This window comes from Rhinoderma darwinii, chromosome 2, assembly GCF_050947455.1.
Source record: "Rhinoderma darwinii isolate aRhiDar2 chromosome 2, aRhiDar2.hap1, whole genome shotgun sequence".
Taxonomy (NCBI): domain Eukaryota; kingdom Metazoa; phylum Chordata; class Amphibia; order Anura; family Rhinodermatidae; genus Rhinoderma; species Rhinoderma darwinii.
The window spans coordinates 208318065-208339670 of NC_134688.1; the positions used below are offsets into that span (position 1 = coordinate 208318065).

Sequence of the window (21606 nt, forward strand, 5' to 3'; positions counted from 1 at the left end):
CATCGCGCCTGTCTGCACAGACCAAGGGAGCAGAGGGATCTCCGACACTCTTCATTGGAACAGGGTTAGGGGAGTATGTATATTAATTTTCATCAGGAACCATTATGGTATGTTCACACGCAGTGAGCAAAAACGTCTGAAGATCAGGAGCGGTTTTCGCCTGAAAACAGCTCCGTATTTTCAGACGTTTTTGTAGCAACTCGTGTTTTTTTCGTGGCGTATTTTACGGCCAGTTTTTCAATGGAGTCAATGAAAAACGCCTCCAAAAATGCCCCAAGAAGTGTCCTGCACTTCTTTTGATGAACCGTCATTTTACACGCCGAATTTTGACAGCGACGCGTAAAATTAAAGCTCGTGGGAACAGAACAAGCATTGGGCAGATGTTTGTAGGTGTATTAAGGGCGTTTTTTCAGGCGTAATGCGAGGCGTAAAACACCCGAATTACGTCTAAATCCACAGCGTGTAAACATACCCTGAGGGGCAGCTATGGGGAACTTTTTACTTTGTGCAGTGTATCTATGAGGACAGTTGAGGGGGCATTATACTGTGTGGACGGCAGTTACATGGGACATTATACGGTGAGGGCGGCAGTTACGTGGGGCATTATACTGTGTGGACGGCAGTTACGTGGGGCATTATACGGTGAGGGCGGCAGTTACGTGGGGCATTATACGGTGAGGGCGGCAGTTACGTGGGGCATTATACTGTGTGGACGGCAGTTACGTGGGGCATTATACGGTGTGGACGGCAGTTACGTGGGGCATTATACGGTGTGGACGGCAGTTACGTGGGGCATTATACGGTGTGGACGGCAGTTACGTGGGGCATTATACGGTGTGGACGGCAGTTACGTGGGGCATTATACGGTGTGGACGGCAGTTACGTGGGGCATTATACGGTGTGGACGGCAGTTACGTGGGGCATTATACGGTGTGGACGGCAGTTACGTGGGGCATTATACGGTGTGGACGGCAGTTATGTGGGGCAATATACTGTGTGGAGGCAGTGTCAGGGTATATATATTATATACAGCAACGTAGCATGCAAATAGGGGACGCAGCATGCAAAAAGGGGTGTGGCCTGAATAATTATTCATTCATTGTAATTGAGGTTACATGATAATTACCTGTATTAAACCTTTACTGTTGGATATGCGGACATGTAATATCCATTATTTTTTTTTTTTCTTCAAACCAAACATTCCACTACTGGGAGTTGCTGGTGTATTTCAACTACAGAAGAGCAGATTTTGTCATCATGTTAATGAGCCTGACACAGACTCCAATAACGGGAACACAACTTCCACTAATAACACCATTTATTCAGACACAACCGAAGATTAAACTTGAACATTTTATTAGGTTTCAGTGTGTTAGAATGTGTACATAATACCTAGATTAGAACTATTTGAACACTTCAGATCATTAAAAACAACCCAAATAAGTGGGGTTTTAATTAGCATATTTTCGGTGTACGACAAGGCTGACCAGTTTGTCAAACACTTGAAGTTCTTTTGGATTTAAATTTTTAACTAGGGAGTAGATACAATCAAAAGCAAATCATTTGGTCTTTTCCTCCAGTAAAGATATACAACACTGAAAAGCACAAAATGCTTTTAGTCTGCTGTCTGAAGCATTACTACAATTGTAAGCATAACATTAAAGTCTGTTGGGATGGAATCAGATCTAGCAGCCTTGGCCATGACTTGCATTTATCGGTATCCAGGTCCTGGCTGGGTGTACCCCTGACCAAATGGGGCACGGTTACGAGCAAATGGGTTAGGCGCACTTGGAGGAGGAGTTACAGTACTACCCGGTGGCGGGGTATATCCTGGCCTAGGCTGATAGCTCCCTGGTTGGCTTGGTGCCATTCCAGGCTGAGCAGCAGGGGGAACATTATAGTTGGCAGGTTGGGACGCTTGTGTAGTGTAAGTTTGTGGTGGGTAGGAGCCGGCCGGGTACTGTTGAGGGGCCTGGGATGGTAGTTGCTGTGGCTGGCCTTGAAAGCCAGGAGCTTGAGCAGCTTGCTGATTGTAACTTGGGAACTGCGGAGCTGCTTGGGATGTTTGTTGATTGTAACCTGGAACATAGGAACAAACATATTTTATACTGTAGAAAGCCATAAGTTACAGTGCATAGCATTAATGATGACGCTTACTGTGCTGCGGATAAAGTGCATATTATTGCTCCCAAAAGACACAGTCTACGGTTGCCAGTGTCTCCTTATATGATTAAATGTCTTACCGGGATACTGCATGCCATACTGCTGTTGGGGCTGAGCTTGCGGCTGAGGTTGGCCTTGAGCTGTGGGATACCCAGGCTGTTGTGGATACTGCTGATACATTTGCCCTACAAAAAGATGAAAATAGGTTGTACTTTGCTGGGGACATATAGAATAAATTCTTCAGGGAGTCTCCTTGCAGTAAGAAATAACGAATTTGTGAAATGGATGTGAAAATGTTTTGGTGCACAGTCTCCTGCAATAACCAATGGGCTAAAATCAAAGTCTAATAGAAAATGGCAACAGCATACAACAGCCAAACTTGGTGAGTAGAAAGTGTAATCTTTGCTCCAACAACATGCCGTATTTCAGATTTCTTGCTACAGAGAGGGCGAGTAGGAAGAATCCCACCTGGATGATGTGCCCCTGTTATGTATACATTGGGTGCTGTGTAAAGCAAGGAGTTTGCCCTAGGCTAAAATAGGTACAACGGTCCTCCATTAACATTCCTGGGAAATACTCAAAACGAAAGCAGAATCCCATGGACCGCTTTCCACAAAAATACAGCATTATGACAAGAGGGATCAGTCATAAAAGTGCTGTCAAGGATGGCAACAAAAACCAAAGACTATAGGTTATCTTGTCTAAACAGAAATCTGTAATGTTATTGCAGAGGGGGGGATCCATGGTCTAGTCTATTGAAGGAGACCACTGTGGCATTAAACTGTTTCAAGACATAAAATGCTGAGCCTACATGTTGCTGCAATTCCACCCCTGAGCTCGATACTTCCAGGACCACACAACGTTTTGTGTGTTGGTTTACACATATCCGTAAAGCAGTACTGCCATCGACTTCAATGTATGGAGGAGTGGAAACACACATATCCATATAGCAGTCCCGGAACTTCAGCAGCATGCAAATGAGAAAGCTGGCATTTCAACGTCACATAAGAAAATAGGACTAAACATTCAACGTCCTCCTGTCTCTGAGATAATCGGAAAAGTCTCTCTCCTGAGAAACGGAGACAGGCGGTTTCCTGTTACTACGCACTGTGTACAAAAAACATGTTCTAGATACAGAAAAACACAGATTTACCAGGAAACGTTCCCCACAGAGATAGGTTATCAGTTACATTTTGGCGTTAAAAGCGCTTGCTCAAAATGAATGAGAACACCAATGTTCATGCAAATACACACTGCAAACAACTATGTATTTGCAGTTTGAATAGAAAAGTGGAGCTTCACAAGATAGGAACAAAGTTTCTCTGAGCTATTAGTACAGCATAACCGGCTATGAGAAATGGCTGGAACAGGAATGGCACGTAGTGATGCCAGACTATGATCACTCTTCTTCTTGTTGCTGGTGCCAGCAAGCAGTATAGGAATTGCTGATGGTCTCCATTTGGATTCAATGGGAAGAAAAAAGGGCTGACAGATGAAAAATGAATTTTGCTAATACACCTATGCAAGCATATTGCAAAGTGCATTTTATACCAAAAAAAAACCAACAAAAAACAAAGACTTAGGCTCTGTTCACATTTGTATCGGATTTTTGACAGGAGCAATAGTGCTATATGCACCACTATACTCGCCATAAAATTTATGGAAACTCTGAACACCAGCAAACGCCAATTTAGGTCAATTGGGTCCATTGGGTGTAGTTGGTATCAGTCGTACAACGGATCTGGTAGATGATCATGGCCAGTGGCGGATCATTAGGGCGGTTCGGGCGGCCCAAGGCTCCCAGTGGGCCCATGGCCGCCCGAACCCCCTCATGTCGCTAGCACCGGAGGGAACCCCAGTGCCAGGACCGCACCTGTCATGAGGCGAGGTGAGCTTCTGTCCTACTTGGCAGCAGTGGTCTGTGCTGAAACTCCCTCTCCAGCCCCCCTTCCCTGCTCTACACATCTCTCCTCCTGCTGCTAGCAGTCGGGACATGGGGGAGGGGAGACTGTCTGAGGGCTCTGTGTCGGGCTGTGAGCAGGAAAAACGCTGAGTGAAAGCTCCCACCACATCAACCTGCTGAACGCCCGTCACAAATATCCTACATAAAAGGTAAGTGCATGTGTGTGTTTACAAGGTGTACTTTATATGTGTATAATGTGCTTACGTATGTACACACACACACACACACACACACACACACCTGCATAAACTAGCAGAAATTCCGCTGCAGAAAAAAAAGCACCATTTCCTGCATTTTTGCTGCAGAAAATGGTGTGTATTTTGTTGCGTTTTTTCAGTCCACTTTCCGCAGCAGGAATTGACATGCTGCAGTACGAGAAATACGCACCGCAGGACAAAATTTCTGGTCGGAAACTTTTACGCAGTGTCTGGATGAGATTTCGTAAATCTCACTCACTTTGCGACTACTGTATTCTGCGTGTTTCCGGGCGGAAAATACGCAGCAATTCCGTTAAGTGTGGACAAGCCCTAATACAGTAGCAGCAGAGTAGATTAGATGTGACCAATTCTCATCAGACGCTGCGTAAATGATAAGTGGGGAAAAAAAGCTCAGAAATTAACCTGCGGTGCGGTTTTTAACATGCAGCATGTCAATTGTATTTGCATAAACGCTGCTTATTTATTTCGGGTTTTCCCCATTTAATTCAATGGGGAGGTAAAACCCACAACAAATAGCAGATGTTCTGTAAAAACGCAATTTAGAAAAAATAAAAATCTTATACTTGCCCAGAATTATGTTTCTTCGTCCAGGCCGGCCTTCTGGGGTGACGTTTCACCCCATGTGACCGCTGCAGCCAATCACAGACTGCAGCAGTCATATGGGATAAACGGGGGGGGGGGGAGGGGAGGGGGCGCGGCGCCCTCTACGGGGGGGGAGGGGAGGGGGCGCGGCGCCCTCTACGGGGGGGGGGGGGGGGGGAGGGGGCGCGGCGCCCTCTACGGGGGGGGGGAGGGGGCGCGGCGCCCTCTACGGGGGGGGGGGGAGGGGGCGCGGCGCCCTCTACGGGGGGGGGGGGGAGGGGGCGCGGCGCCCTCTACGGGGGGGGGGGGGAGGGGGCGCGGCGCCCTCTACGGGGGGGGGGAGGGGGCGCGGCGCCCTCTACGGGGGGGGGGAGGGGGCGCGGCGCCCTCTACGTGCGCGCGTGTGTGTGTGTGTGGCTATCTACATGGGGGGCACGGTGTATGTGGTGCTTTACTTTACAGTGTGTGACCGTTATATTCAGGGGCGCAGTGCATGGTGATATTATATTTAAGGGCTGCAGAAATGGGTCATGGCCAGGAGAAGTCGTCATGAGCTCTGGACCGAATGGAGAAGAAAAGAGGGAAAAAAAAACTACTAGCATCTGAGACGTCACATGTAAGTCACTGGATTTGTAGAGAATCTGTCCCCTTTCCTGACATGTTTATTATAGGAAATCCTTGTATTCCACATAACGTCTTTGTGCAGTCCAGGACTGATAGAAAAATTGTTGTTACCAATCCCCTTGTCAGGAGGATGTGTCCCTGCACAGTGTGATACTGTCAGTATGTAGGGGCACAGCCCTGTGAAAGGGGAATCGTAACAGCCATTTGTTAATGCTTGTGCAAAAAGGTAGTGTTAGCAATAGTTACGGCGCGGCAAGGTGGCAGTGGGGGAAGAGGGGTCCAAGTTTGGGTAACAGGCCAGGGCCCATGGTCTTCTTAATCCGCCACTGATCATGGCTCCCATTTCAGATGTGAATAGGGCCTTAAAACAGTGTATTATATTGAAGAGGAAGGAACATGATAAATATAAAAGCTGACCTTCAATCTGACCTGGCTGCTGAGCTCCTGGGTATGGCTGTTGCTGTGGTTGCACGCCCGGTGGATGAGCGGAGGAGGAAGAGGCAATACTATCTGGTGTACTGGAACGTTCCTCCACAGGAGCACTGGGTGGGCCTAAGCACAAGAGACAAGTCTTAAAGGGGTTTTCCAGCCACTAAAAATTTATAGCCTATCCTTTGGATAGGCCATCTATAGCTGATCGGTGGGGGTCCCAAAAGTCGGACCCCGATCCATCAGCTGTTTTTGAGGGACCGCAGCACTCGTATGAGCGCTGCTTCACCTTCATTTCTTCTTGCTCACGGTGAGTCGACACACATTTAGTGGCGATTCACAGGTATTGCAGCCTTTTCTCCCATTGAAGTACGTGCGCTAAGGCCCCTTCAAAACAGCTGATCGGTCCCGGAAGTCAGACCCCAACCTATCAGCTATTAATGGCCTATTCGGAGGATAGGCCATCTATTTTTAGTGGGTGGAAAACCCCTTTAAATGTAGATAGAAAAATTACCACTTTATTTTTTTTGCACCCCACTTGAACATTTTTGCCAGAGTTTTCATTAGACGACATCATGTGTCGCTCATACAGGGCAAGGTTATTTTTAGGTCACTTCTCTGTGGTACTCTCAATGTGAATGGACCGCTTAAAGTACAGAAACATACAAGTAAGCAGATTTCAAAGGTATTTAAATAACTAATTCATTAACAGAAGGGCCATCTTTCAAAAGCAACAAAAGTTCTCCATAGAAAGGTTTCTCAAACATCTATGAATCCCAGCAGGCCAGGTTTTGAAAATTTCCCATAGAGAAAACACATGTTAAGGCCTCATGCACACGACCGTAGTGTTTTTCTGGTCCGCAAATTCCAGGACCGTGTTCCGTGAAATGTCCTCCGCAGTTCATCCGTATGTAATCCGCAGTTCATCCGTATGTAATCCGCAAAATGCGGATAAAAAAAAAAAAAGCCTAGGTAAAACAGGATGACGACAGAACTCATTCCCGGTCGTCGCCTAGCAACACTTCCGCAAATCCGCAAACTGCTGTTGACACACGGAGGTGTACACGCATTTTCCACGGGCCCATTGACTTCTATGGGCATGTCCGCATCGAATTTGCGGGCCGTAATAGGACATGTCCTGAGTTTGTGCGGTACGGATTTGCGGACATGCGGTGACCCGTGAAAACACGGATAGTGTGTATGGGCCCATAGAAATGAATGGGTCCGCAATTCTCCCGTGGATTTTCGGGGGAATTGCGGACGCAAAAACACGTTCGTGTGCATGGGGCCTTAAACTGTGGAACAAATGACATTAGGCTGAGTTCACACCTGTGTTGAACCATTCTGTTCTGCTGCATCAGAGGAGCAGAACAAGGGAATAACAGAACCAACGGAACCCTTTGACTTTAATAAGTTCCGGCGGCTTTTCGTCAGGGTGCCAGTGCTTTTACCGGACACAACAGCGCAGCATTCTGCACTATTGTCTCAGGGAAACCCTACCGGATCTGCAACCGAGGCCCCTAACAGAGCCTCCGATGCAGATGTGGACATAGCCTTACATGTGTAATAAGAAAATCCTGAAGACATGGCCTGGTGGGGCTTGAGGACTGGATTGGGAAACATTACTTATAGCTACAGCATGCTTTCACCTTCTGTGCAAGGTTGGTCAAGTGCGTTGAACATAATTGTAAACAGCACACTAATCAGAAATAAAGCAGATTTAATATCATAAAAACAACATTCACACCATTCAAGAAAACCTACCAGAAACTTGGTCCTCTGTTAGTCCAAAGGCTGACATGACGTTTTTGTTAATTTCCTGTGGATTCTTCAGTGGATCAAAAGCAGACATGCTGGCAGCCATAACCTGGGTAGAAGGCTTGACTGAAGAGTCAGGGGCAGCAGGTTTCTCCTCCCGACCATCTACAGTTTCTAATTCCATTAGAGCAAAAAAAGAACCTGAGTATCAAGCAATGAACAGGTCATCTGACAGACGTTAAGGAGCCAGTAATACCTGTGTCCTGTATGCTGCTTGGGATCCCAGGTTCAGTGGGTGGCTCCAAACAGTCCAACAGACGATTGACTTTGTTGCGTAATTCTATCAACTCCCGCCGTAGATACTTCACCTGACTGGACTCTAGAGGTCGAGGCTGTCCATTAACTGAGGGTAAGAGAACATATAACTTGAGTAATACACATGAATGTTAGGAAGATCCAATTATTTTCCACGCGTGAAATAAGTAGACAAATCTAGATAGCAAAGAGGACGATGGAACTCAGGGCTTTAAAGTGCACTGGTCACCCGTGAGATGCCGTAACAAGTGCGCCACAGACTTGCCCTTATTAGGGCATCTTGAAGACGTTGACAGATGCAATTTAATAAAGGTTTTAGCTCTGGATAAGTACAAGATAAGTAATGCATTTATAAAAGATACTCAGCTGTTCATGTAGACTGATATAAATAGGTGAACATACAAAATAACTATTTCCAGAACCCCAGACCAGGCCCAATCACTCCCGAGCAGGTCATGAATGACTGTTGTGTTTGGTAACACACCGTACGGGTTTCTTTTTAAAACGTTAGCAGACCATTTGAGATGCATCATTGTTCAGCATGAAGCTGACAAGAAGATGTTAAAAATAAAAATGTTAGAGTTCGGGTATGTATTGGTTTCTTAGCAAAGGCATCTGGATGATATAATTATACAATCTGATGCCAAGACAGAATAACTGTGACATGGAGCAGAAAGTATTGAGGCAATCAGGAAAAAATGTGCAGCAAGAAAATCCACAACATACGAGCAATCTAAACCGTGTCAGAAAGAGCTCTCTGAGGAGCAGCACACATTCAGTACATATATCACTAGGATATGTCATCACATTCTGATCCTGGGGGTCCGACTGCCATGACCCCCACCGATCCTTAGAACGTTCTTCCCTGCACAGTGGCGATGCCAGCCTCCAGCAGCACGGACGCCCCTACATTCCCAAGATTAGTAGGGGTCCTGGCAGCCGAACACCCAATGATCAGAAAGTAATGGCACATGTCAGCAATATACCATCTATTTCTGTGATGGCAAAACCTCTTTGAAAAGCATAAGGGCGTCATAGAGGGCATATGGCCCCCAATTTAGGACCCCACTCACTCACCAGAGTAGCGATGCCAAGTTAGAGTGGCTGCTGTTCTGGCAGACCCAGCCGTCCACGTATTACAAGGTCACAATTACAGCAATTCCCATCTATATTACCATGAGGGGGGCACACCAGAAAAGGTTTCCAGCGAACCACTAATGGCAATTTATCATTTCATGTTCTGGCAGAGGTTGGTTGCCTACTATTGTAAAAGTGACGGGTCTTTTTGCTGCCTTCTAGGGAACCCCAAGGAATCCTGGATGGGAATCACTGAGTTATTGATTTGAATGGCCAGCGTGTAATGCTACATTTTCCCTGCAGCTGCACATCTATCAATGCACAATCTTTCTGTGAGCTTGCACTTACACAGAGCAACCAACCTACAGGGTAGGAACCCACTAGGCCTAAACACTGCATATTTTGCGCAACTATTTCATTGCGGAAAATCTACAGCGCAATACAGTAGCAGCAGCGTGGGTTGGATTTCAACAAATCACATAAATTGACCTGCGGTGCTGTTGCATGTCAATTAATGATGCAGAATCGCTGCTCGTGTTACAGGTATTCCCCATTGAATTCAATGGTGTGCTTAAACCCGCCGTAACAAAGTGGTGCGTGTTGCGGCATAATCGCAGCAATTCCAACATCGCAAGAAAGAAAAAAAAAAATAGCAATCAGACCTACCGGTAGGGATGCACGGTGAATCGAAACTTCGATACTGTTTCGATACTCTGCATCCCTAAACGGTTCGATACCGCTATTTCCTGTATTTCGATACTGAGCTGCGCAGCCGCACAGCTCAGTATAGTAACACATGAATGTATGGGAGCGCGGCTGCGGCTGTGTAATTCAGCCACAGCCCCGCTCCTGAGTCATGATAAGTTCGCGTGGTCAGGATGATGCGATGCGGCCGCCGCTGCACTAATGAGCGGCGGCACTGGAGAAAGAACATGGTGGCCGCACCTCCTCATGCTGACCGCGCACGCACTTCCTGTCAGGAGCGGGGCAATGGCTGTATTACACAGCCGCAGCCCCGCTCTATAACGGCGGAGATCAGAGAAACCTCTCATCTCCGCCGCTATTCCCCTGAATGCTGCGATCAAAGTGGACTGCAGCATTCAGGAGAAAATGAGCAGGGGGGATCCCCTGGATCGCGTCACAGGGAATTCCTGTGACGCGATCGAGGGCCATACCATATATGGGCAGACAGCCCAGGGTCTATTGACGGACCCCAGGGCTGTCTTACCATATTTCTTGTTGTTAGGGCATACTGAGGTATGTCCTAACAACTGCCTGTGTGCTATCTGTCCACAGGCTAATGTACTGGCACATATCTGATATATGTCAGTACATTAAAGTTTAAAAATAAAGTAAAAACAAAGTATTGTTAAATGTAAAAAAAAAAAAAAACTACACACACACACCTTTTTTACAATAAACATTAAAATAAGTCTCAATACATAAAATATTCACACATTCAGTAATGGCGCGCACAACAATTTTTTTGCATCATTTATGATGTGTACGCTGTAAAAAAATGAAATAAACACGGCTTTCATTCACTTATTAATGTGAGGCGCGAGGTGCGATGAATTTACCCTCCATGTTCCTCACATTAATAGTAATTAACCCCATCATGTACCTCGCACATTATGACTGAGAAACATGATGGGATTAATTACTATTAATGTGAGGCGCGTTCAAAATTCATCACACGTCGCGCCTCACATCAGAAAACGGAAGAATTTTTTTTTTATTACTGTTGGCAAAAGTATCGAAATTGGTATCGAAATCGCAATACTAAACGAAGTATCGGTATCGAAGTCCAAATTCTGGTATCGTGACATCCCTACCTACCGGTAATTGTATTTCCAGGAATCCATCATGACAGCACTACAGGAGGTTGCCCTATTGACCTCTGTAGGGACAGGAAGACAGAGAGGTTAAAAGGCCCCTCCCACCACCCACTTGCCAGTGTTTTTCAATTACTACACCAGGATGGATGCAACCCTATTTTATTTCTAGGGATAATAACGGACATGTTAAATGCACAAATCAGAATTCAATAAGGGAGGGAATGTAAGAGTGCTGTCATTATGGATTCCTGGAAATACAATTACCGGTAGGTCTAATTCCTACTTTCCAGTACATCCCTCATGACAGCACCACAGGAGCAATACCAGATTATAATGCTCAGGGCGGGACTACGGATTGAAGGACTTTCCGTCCAAAACTTAAATCCGTATCGGACAGAACATCGAGCCTATAATGTTTGTAAAACGTATGATGGCTTGACAGAGTGGCAGCTCTGCAGATTTGGTCCATAGAGGCTTCTCTTCTTTCTGCCCAGGATGCCGAAACTGCCCTCGTTGAATGGGCTCTGATGCCTTGTGGGGTACATAGTCCTTGGGACTTGTAGGCTTCTTGTATGGTAGTTTTTACCCATCTCGCTAGAGAGCCTTTTGAGGCTTTCTTTCCTCTATTCTTTCCCCCAAACAGGACAAATAGATTTTCATCTTGTCTCCAGGAGGAGGTTCTATCTAGATACTGAAGAATTGTTCGCCTGACATCCAGGCAATGGAATTTTTCTTCTTGTTGGTTTTTTGGATCTGGATAAAAGGAAGGTAGAATTATTTCTTGTTCTCTATGGAAAGCAGTAGATACCTTTGGAATAAAGGAAGGATCCAGCTTTAGAATGATCTTATCCTCTTGTACTTTTAGGTACGGTTCTATGACTGACAGAGATTGGATTTCTCCAATCCTTCTTGCTGAAGTAATAGCGACTAAGAATGCAGCTTTTAGAGCTAAAAAATGCATACTAATTGTGTCGAGCGGCTCAAAGGGGGGCTCACAAAGAGTCGTTAACACCACATTCAAATCCCAGGTAGGAACGGATTTCTTTAGGGAAGGTTTCAGTTTAGAGACCGCTTGGGTGAATCTTCTGATCCACCGATGTTCAGCCAGAGGAGTGTTAAAAAAATTACCTAAGGCTGAAATCTGTACTTTTAAGGTACTAGGGCTAAGCCCTTTCTTGAATCCCGATTGTAAAAAATCTAGGATTTTCGCAATGTTGGGAGAAAAGGGGTCTGGTCCTGGGTCTCCATACAAGGAACAGAATTTCTTCCAAATTTTTTGATAGATTTTAGAGGTAACTTCTTTATGACTTGATAAGATAGTTGAAATTACCTCATCTGACAGACCGTGGATCCTCAAGATCTGCCTTTCAGGATCCAGGCTGACAATTTAAGAGTTTCTATTCCCAGAAAGAATAAGGGACCCTGGGGAAAGAAGATGCTCCTTGACTGGGAGCATGATAGGGTCTTCCAACGCTAGGTATTTTACGATTGGAAACCAACTTCTTTTTGGCCAATAGGGAAGAATAATGATGAGCTTTGTCAAATCTTCCTGGATTTTTCTTAATACCATTGGTATTAGAGGAAACGGAGGAAAGGCATAGGCCAGATCCATGTCCCAGGGTTGGGACAATGCATCTACTCCCAATGGGTTGTCTCTGAGATTTAGGGAGAAGAATGTCTCTACTTGAGAGATTTTCCTCGTGGCAAACAGGTCTATTTGTGGATAACCCCAATTTCGGGTTAGGGACAGAAAGACTTCCCTGTTTAGGGACCATTCTCCAGGGTCTACTTTTTCCCGACTCAGGAAATCTGCTGATAGGTTCTCTGAGCCTTTTAGGTGGACTGCAGAGACTGATAGGACATTTTCTTCTGCCCAACTGAAAATTTGTGTAGAGAGGGCCTGAAGAAGTGTGTGTCTTGTTCCCCCTTGATGGAGAAGAAAGGACACTGCTGTCGTGTTGTCCGATAAAATTCTTACATGCTTCCCTTTTATGATGGGTGAAGCTCTTATAAGTGTCTCCCATACGGCTCTTAGTTCTTTGAAGTTTGAGGACATCATCTTCATTTGAACAGGCCATGTGCCCTGAAAGTGCTGGTCTTGGATTACCGACCCCCAGCCGTGTTTGCTGGCATCTGTGGTAATCACTACATAAGGAGAAGTTCTCCAGGGGACTCCCTTGTCTATGTTGTTTGTGCAGAGCCACCACAGGAGGGATGATTTCACAGTTTCGGAAATTTGAATTCAGGGAGTTTTGTTTTTCGATCCCACTGGGACAAGATCAGATTCTGTAAGGGTCTGGAGTGAAATTGGCTCCATGGAATAGATTGGATGCAAGACGTCATCATTCCCAACATCCGCATACATTCCCTTATGGAACAGGCGCATTTCCCCCAAAATGTCCTTACTTCTGCCAGTAGGAGTATTTGTTTCTCTCTTGGGAGGAAGGAATGTTGAAGGGAGGAGTCCAGCAGTACTCCTAAGAAGACCTTCTGTTTCTGGGGAGGAAGACTACTTCTGAAAGTTGATTATCCATCCCAATTCCTGTAGTAGGGAAAGAACCTGTGACGATGACTGACTAAGATAGCCAGAGTATCTGCTGTCAACAAGAAGTCATCTAGATATGGGATAATTACTATACCTTGACTTCTTATGAATGCCATGATCTCCGCCATAATTTTTGTAAAAATTCTGGGGCCGGAGGAAATGCCGAAGGGGAGGCATACAAACTGGAAGTGGAGAATGGAAGGACCGTCCTGAATTGCGAATCTGAGGAATCTCTGGTACGCGGGGTGGATAGGAACGTGATAATACGCATCCTTTAAATCGATCGTACACATTGATGCCTCTTCCCTTAGAGGAATCGTTGATCTGATAGACTCCATCTTGAATTTTCGATATTTCACCCATTTGTTTAGGACCTTCAGGTTGATTATTGTCCTGTAGGAACCGTTTGGTTTTTTGACTAAGAAGATTTTTGAATAGTGGCCTTTGCATATTTCGTTGTGGGGAACTGGAGAAATGGCTCTCAATTTGAGTAGTTTCTGGACGTCCTGGATAAGGATCTGATGAAGGTCTTTTGCTTGGTACTGGGTTATTAGAAATTTCTCCGGAGGAATGGAGGAAAATTCTATTTTGTACCCTTCTTCTATGATATTTAGAACCCAGGGGTTCTGGGTTATTCTCGACCATTTGGGATAAAATTGTAGGAGTCTTCCTCCTATGCTCTTGGCGTCATTGCTTTGAGGGCTGGAATGAATTATTTGGGTTAAGGAGATATCCTCGACCCCTTTTTCCTTTGGGGTAACTCCAGCGACCGGACTTCCCTTTCCCGCTGTAGTTCTGTAAGGTAGGATCCCTCTGTTGGCGTAATCTTCCAAACTGAGGGGGTTTTTTTGGTTTCTCTTCAGGAAACCCCTTTTTCCTATCTGTTGCACTCTCCAGCATGTTATCGAGGAGAGGACCGAACATCAGAGACCCTGTAAACGGGATAGAACACAATTTGTTCTTGGACTTTGTATCTCCTGACCACATTTTGAGCCATAATGCTCTTCTAGCAGCATTTGAGAGAGCCCCATTCCTGGCAGCAAATCTAATAGATTCCGCTGAAGCGTCTACCAAGAATCCGGTTGCCATTTTTAGTAAAGGTAGAGATTCTAATAGATCTTGTCATGATGTCTTCATCATCAAATGGGTCTCTAGCTGGTTTAGCCATATAAACATTGCTCTTGCTACTGATGTGGCCGCGATATTAGCTGAGATCAAGGCAGAGGAAGATTCCCACGCTCTTTTCAGTAGTCCGTCTGCCTTTCGGTCCATGGCGTCCCTCAACTGCGAGGAATCTTCAAATGGGATTGCGTTTTTTTTAGCAACCCTGGCTACTGGGACATCTACTTTTGGGATCTCATCCCAAGGCTTAGTGTCCTCTGGATCAAAGAGAAGTCTGTTTTTAAAATCTCTTGAAATGAAGAGCCTTTTTTCTGAATCTTCCCATTCAGTTGTCACCATTCTTTTGAGATTTTCGTTTACCGGAAAAACCCTTGTTTTCTTTTCCGTTAGACCTCCAAACATCTCATCCTGGATGGTATGTGGTTGGTCTTCTTCGGGAATATCCATGGTTTCCCGTATTGCTTGAATTAAGGTATCCGACATCTTGGAAGAGAAGAAGAATTTTTTCTCTTGAGTGGAAGAAGTTGAAGGCAAGAGCTCCTCTCCTTCTTCTAACTCACCCTCCGATAGGTAATAACACTCCTGCTCAGAGTCAGACCCCTGAGAAGGAGGACAATATTTTTGATCCACTTCAATCCGTGGTCTTTTTGCCCGGGAGTGTGAGGGAGTTTCTTGCGGAGGGAGGCTACTGACTGACCCACTTCTTCACGAATCATAGCCCTAAGTTCAGACATGAACGTTGGTTGTTCCTCCTTTAGTATTTTTGCAATACAATCCTGACACAATTGTTTCCTATGGGACTCTGGCAATTTTTTTGCACAAGTCGCACATTTTTTAACCTTTTTATCAGTTTGTCTCTGAGAGGAATCTTTTTCCTAGAGAAAACAGAAGGTAGGTAAAGTATGGTGTACATACATAAGGGGTCATAACCCTTCCCCAAGGGTGAGACTCACGTGACCCTGGGACATATCTGGAGTTCCATCAGGACGAGGAAGTTCCATACCGCGACAGGTAACAGGCAATGCAATATGCAATCCACAAAAATAATCCAAGTTAGAGTTATCAGCTCTAACTACATACCTGTGCGTGTCCCTTTAAATGCGGGCGTTTTGAATTTCCCGCCTTCCAAGATGGCCGCGGACTGGAAGTAGCCCGACGTAATTTCCGGTCGGCTATTCGTCTCCAGCATGTTTTCCTTTGGAGTGCAGCCGCCATAGCCGGTGGCTGAGGCTTGCTATGCGGTGCAGCGAGGATCCCTGCCGGTGTGTCCACGTTTATGGAGCTGCCGGTCCCCGCCTGGTCCGCGGCCAGGCCGAAGCCTGCTTGGGAAACCCTAGCCCCCACACACTACCCGAACCCTGCCTAGGATTCCTCCGGTAGGTGTCTCAGGGTGGGAGCTAAGGGACCCCTCGTTCGAGGGGTGTTAGCCTGGGCTTTAGGGGGAAGAGAAGGGGGAGTGCACGGACCCCCCCGATCTTGCCCCCTGCCCGAGTTTCTTTCCTGCAGTAACACAGGAGCGACGTCTCTCTGCTCCTGACCCTGTGGGGACAGGAAGAACACTGGCAAGTGGGTGGTGGGAAGGGCCTTTTAAGCTCTCTGTCTTCCTGTCCCTACAGAGGTCAATAGGGCAACCTTCTGTAGTGCTGTCATGAGGAATGTACTGGAAAAATAAGTTATACTTACCCAGAGTTTCCTGCCTCTTCTCCAGTCCGGTCTCCTGGGATAACATTTCATCCCATGTGACCGCAGCAGCAAATCACAGGCTGCAGTTGTCACATGGCCTGCAACGTCATCCAGGATGTCGGACCACACACATAAAAGAGGAAGGGAGTAAAGTATGAACGTTGGGTTTTTTCCCGCACGCGGCTTTCGCAGCGGAAATTTCCGCCCGAAAAAACGCACCACAATGTGGTGCAGCTTTTCGGACAGCATGCCCTGCGGTTTTCAGGGCGGATACGCTGTGTGTTCATAGCCTTAAGTGGTATTCCACCTTGAGAGTAACAACCAGATTTCATCTATCCACTGGATAGGTGATTAGTGGGGGTCCTATTGGTGGGACCCCACTTTTCTCCCACTTATCACCAGAGCGGGGGTACCGTTCCCCCCGTTTGACTAGAGTGGTGGTCAAGGATGCTCACTACCACTCCATTCAAAATCTATGGGACTGACGGAGATTGCCGGGCACATACCCCTTTAATAAACACCCTAAATGTGACAGCTCATAAGCTTATCAAACAAATTAAAACAACAATACTCGAGAGGGAGAGAGTGTGTGTCTAGAAGTCGTTTAACCCGTCAGTGACCGCCAATACGCCTTTTTACGGCGGCCACTAACGGGCTTTATTCTGATGCATACGCCTTTTCACGGCGCTGCATCAGAATAAATAAACAGTGCAGGGAGCTGTCAAATCTCCCTGCTCTCAGCTGCCAGAGGCAGCTGAGGGCTGGGGGCGTCCCTGCTCTGCCGTGTGAGATCGATATAAGTATCGATCTCACCCGTTTAACCTCTCAGATGCGGCGCTCAATAGCGTGCACCGCATCGGAGTTGTTTTGGAGAGAGGGAGGGAGCACCCTCTCTCTCCCACCAACACCCGGCGATACGATCGCCGAGTGTCTGTCTCCGATGGCAGCCGGGGGCCTAATAAAGGCCCCAGGTCTGCCTGTAGTGAATGCCTGCTAGGTCATGCCGGAGGCATGTCCTAGCAGATGCCTTTCCGTTTTAAAACGGACAGGCAGTAATACACTGCAATACAAAAGTATTGCAGTGTATTATAACAGCGATCGAATGATCGCATATTAAAGTCCCCTAATGGGACTAGTAAAATAGTAAAAAAAAAGTTTAATAAATTTAATTTTAAAAAAAATGTGAAATAAAAAAAATTAAAACCCCACTTTATCCCCTTCCAACTGCTTTACTATTAAAAAAAAAAACAATAAAAAGTAAAAAAGTTACACATATTTGGTATCGCCGCATCCGTTACGACCCCGATTATAAAGCCATTACATTATTTAAAGGACGGGTGTCGCTGAAATTTTTTTTTTTTATATAAATTGGATTTTAGTGTTCTTAAAATACATTTTATTTATTTGTGTTTGTGTTTTACTTTTTTTCTTTTTTCGAACTTTTTCTTCACTATGGGAGCTGTCTTTTTTTTTCATCTCTGTATGTGTCGATTAACGACACATACAGAGATGGAATACGGCACATACATCCCCATAGAGAATGCGAACGGGAGCCGTTCCATTCACTATGGTGTACGCCGTCTGTATGGGAACGGCGCATGCACCGCTCCCACACAGTCGAAAAGGAAGGTCTTCGGCCGAGCGACATCCGGCGCCATTTTCATGTGGACCGGAAGCCGCGGCCGGACAGTAAGATGACTACTTCCGCTCGCGGCTTTTGGACATGTGAGTAGAAGTACTAGGAGCGGAGCGTGCGGACAGAGCGAAGGGAGCGGCGAAGGCGGCAGGTAAGTTATGTCTGTGTATGTTCGTGTTTTACTGTGTGGTTACCTCTGTATGTAAGCCTACTACACTGTGCATTCGCTCAAAAAATGGCGGCACACAGTGTAGGAGGTTTGAACATTCAACCCCCTCCTTTCTCCTGGCACTAGCCAGGATAAGGGAGGGGGGACTCTGTGAGCTCACTAGGAGCGTGTGTGCGTGTATCCACACCAATTTTGCAGCATAAAGCAATGTGGTTGCTTCACCACATGCCAATGCTGCAATTTTGGGAATTGCTCCCTTTAGTGACCAGAACAGGGAAATGTTATAAATTAGAATCTAATTTATAATATTTCCTGACTTGTGAAAAAATTTTAAAAAAATAAGACCATGTCTAATCATGTATATACTAACTGTTAAACTAAAAAAAAAAAAAAAATAATTTCTAGCGACACATTCCCTTTAGCGAACGCCGTAAAAAAAATGAAATAAAAAAACGATGGAAAAACGGCTGTTTTCTGTGAATCAGGACTTTAAAAAAAATTTGATCAAAAAGTCGCATCTACTCCAAAATTGTACAAATAAAAACTACAAGTCGTCCCGCAAAAAAAAAAATCCCTCATACAACTGCATCGGCGGAACAATAAAAAAAAAAAGTTATGGCTCTTCAAATAAGACACAAAAACAAATAATTTTGAAGAAAAAAAAAGCGTTTTTACTGTGTAAACATAGTAAAACATACAAAATCTATACAAATTTGGTATCGTTGCAATCGTAACAACCCGCTGAATAAAGATAGTGTTATTTATACCACACGGTAAACGGCATAGATTCAGGATGTGAAAAAGAGTGGCGAAATTAATTTTTTTTTCTATCCCCCCCCCCCCCCCCCAAAAAAAGTTAATCAATAAATAATATGTACCTCAAAATGGTGCTAGTATAAAATACAACTTGTCCCGCAAAAAAAAAAGACCTTATACAGCTGTGTCGACGCAAAAATAAAAAAGTTATAGCTCTTGGAATGCTCCAATACGTGTACTCCAAGTATGTACCCGTATGTAAACCTGATCTTCAGATAAAACCCCCCCATGAATTTAATATGTGCCCGTCATGCACACAGGCTTCATCACAGATAATGTGAAGCCCTGTGTGGAGAAAGGGGTGCAGCTGGCATCGTGACTAGATGTCAACATACAGACATCTTATTTGTCTCTAAATTTTAGACACAGGACCCCACCCTGCAGCAATGCCCTGCTTTCGCCAATATGCAGGGATTGGATGAGGAGGGTCTTGGGAAGGTGCCTCTTAATGCCGTACCTAGCGCCCTTATGGGGGAAATATTGGCAAAACTTCTGTCTGCCCTCGAAGTGCACCAGGGATTCATCAATCGAAACTCCTTTTTGAGGGGTGTAGTTTGATGAAAAATTTGGGGCTAAAATGTTTGGGAGGGGCCTAATTGTAAAAAGTATCAAAATTGGGGTCATCCTGGGAGGGGGCATTGGGAGTAATCACTAAAATGAAGGGCCTTAACCCCTTAACGCTCCAGGACATACTATTATGTCATGGTAAGTGCATCGTTCGCGCTCCATGACATAATAGTATGTCATGGAGTAAACACGGCGCCGTTCGCGCGGGGCGCGTTCATGAGCTGTGATAGCTGCTGTTTCCGACAGCAGACTATCACTGCTCAATGTGCCGGGACCGATCGCGGAGCTCCCCTGCCGATTAACCCCTCAGAAGCCGTGTTCAATAGCGATCGCGGCTTCTTAGGGGTTAATCCGCCATCGCCGGCCTGCTACACGATAGCGGCCGGCGATGGTGACTATGGCAACCGGACACCAAACAATGGCGTCCGGCTATGCCATAGACGGAAGCCTAGTGGGTCCTGACAACGTCAGGACCCACTATGCTTGCTGTCAGTGAGTAGCTGACAGTTCTAATACACTGCACTACGCATGTAGTGCAGTGTATTAGAATAGCGATCAGGGCCTCCTGCCCTCAAGTCCCCTAGTGGGACAAAGTAATAAAGTAAAAAAAAAGTTAAAAAAAGTTGTGTAAAAATAAGAAAATAAAAGTTTTAAAAGTATTAAAAGTAAAAATCCCACTTTTTACCTTATCAGGCCTTTATTATTAATAAAAATATATAAACAAACAAATAAACTATACATAATTGGTATCGCCGCGTCCGTAACGGCCTGATCTACATAATTATTTTGTTACTTATCCCGCACGGTGAACGCCGTAAAAAAAAAAAATAATAAACCGTACCACAATAACAATTGTTTGGTCACTTCACCTCCCAAAAAATTGAATAAAAAGAGATCAAAAAGTCGCATGTACCGAAAAATGGTACTGATCGAAACTACAGTTCGTTACGCAAAAAATAAGTCCTCGCACGGCTTTATTGATTGAAAAATAAAAACGTTATGGCGCTTAGAATAAGGTAACACAAAAAGTGAATGATTGTTTACAAAACGTATTTTATTGTGCAGACGCCATAAGACATAAAAAAAACATATAAACATCTGGTATCGCCATAATCGTTTCGCCCCGCAGAATAAAGTGAATATGTCATTTATAGCGCACGGTGAACACTGTAAAAAAAATAGAATAAAAAAACAATAGTAGAATTGCTGTTTATTATTCACCACGCCACCTAAAAATAGAATAAAAACTGATCAAAAAGCCGCATGCACCCCAAGAAAACTACAATGGATTCCTCAAGGGGTCTAGTTTCCAAATTGGGGTCACTTTTGGGGGGTTCCAATGTTTTGGCACCACAAGACCTCTTCAAACCGGACATGGTGCCTAATAAAAAAAGAGGGCTCAAAATCCACTAGGTCCTCCTTTGCTTCGGAGGCCGGTGCTTCAGTCCATTACCGCACGAGGGCCACATGTGGGATATTTCTCAAAACTGCAGAATCTGGGCAATACGTATTAAGTTGCGTTTCTCTGATAAATCCTTTTGTGTTATAAAAAAAATGGTATAAAGAGGATTTTCTGACAAAAAAAAAAAATGTAAACTTCACCTCTACTTTGCTCTAAATTTCTGTGAAACACCTAAAGGGTTCATAAACTTTCTACATGCTGTTGTGAATACTTTGAGGGGTCTAGTTTCTAAAATGGGGTGTTTAATAGGGGTTTCTAATATATGGGCCCCTCAAAGCAACTTCAGAACTGAACTGGAACCTAAAAAAACAAATAAATGAGGCAATACTTCGCTTCTTACATTATACTGATAATAAGCCGTGCCCACCCCGAGATGACCCCAGTTTTGACCGTTTGTATAAACGGAGACCCCTATTAGACCGTTTCAGTGCCCGGTTTTCCCAAGCATACACCCCCGAGAAGTGTATTTCTATTGAGGAGTCCCTGGTACATTTTAAAGGGAGGGTTCAATTCCGCCAGTACCTGCCGGGTAAGAGGGCAAGGTATGGCGTGAAGATGTATAAGCTGTGCGAGAGTGCATCAGGGTATACCTACAGATTTAGGATATATGAAGGGAAGGCCACCCCCAAACCAGACTGC

The 21606-nt window shown here is 45.2% G+C and overlaps 1 protein-coding gene across 3 annotated transcripts in view; it reads right to left on the reverse strand.

Annotated features, from left to right (window-relative positions):
• Window positions 1-1339: 1339 nt before the first annotated feature.
• The window catches only part of TFG (trafficking from ER to golgi regulator), a 49130-nt gene continuing 28863 nt past the window's right edge, over window positions 1340-21606 (reverse strand). For 2 of the 3 annotated variants that reach the window (XM_075852783.1, XM_075852781.1), the window contains exons 4-8: window positions 7994-8140; window positions 7744-7911; window positions 5968-6102; window positions 2244-2348; window positions 1340-2079 (exon numbers count right to left, since the gene is read on the reverse strand). In XM_075852783.1, the coding sequence (XP_075708898.1) occupies window positions 1712-2079; window positions 2244-2348; window positions 5968-6102; window positions 7744-7911; window positions 7994-8140 (923 nt within the window). In that variant the 3' untranslated portion in view covers window positions 1340-1711. The remainder of the gene's footprint in view (window positions 2080-2243; window positions 2349-5967; window positions 6103-7743; window positions 7912-7993; window positions 8141-21606) is intronic. The other variant, XM_075852782.1, reaches the window with a different exon arrangement.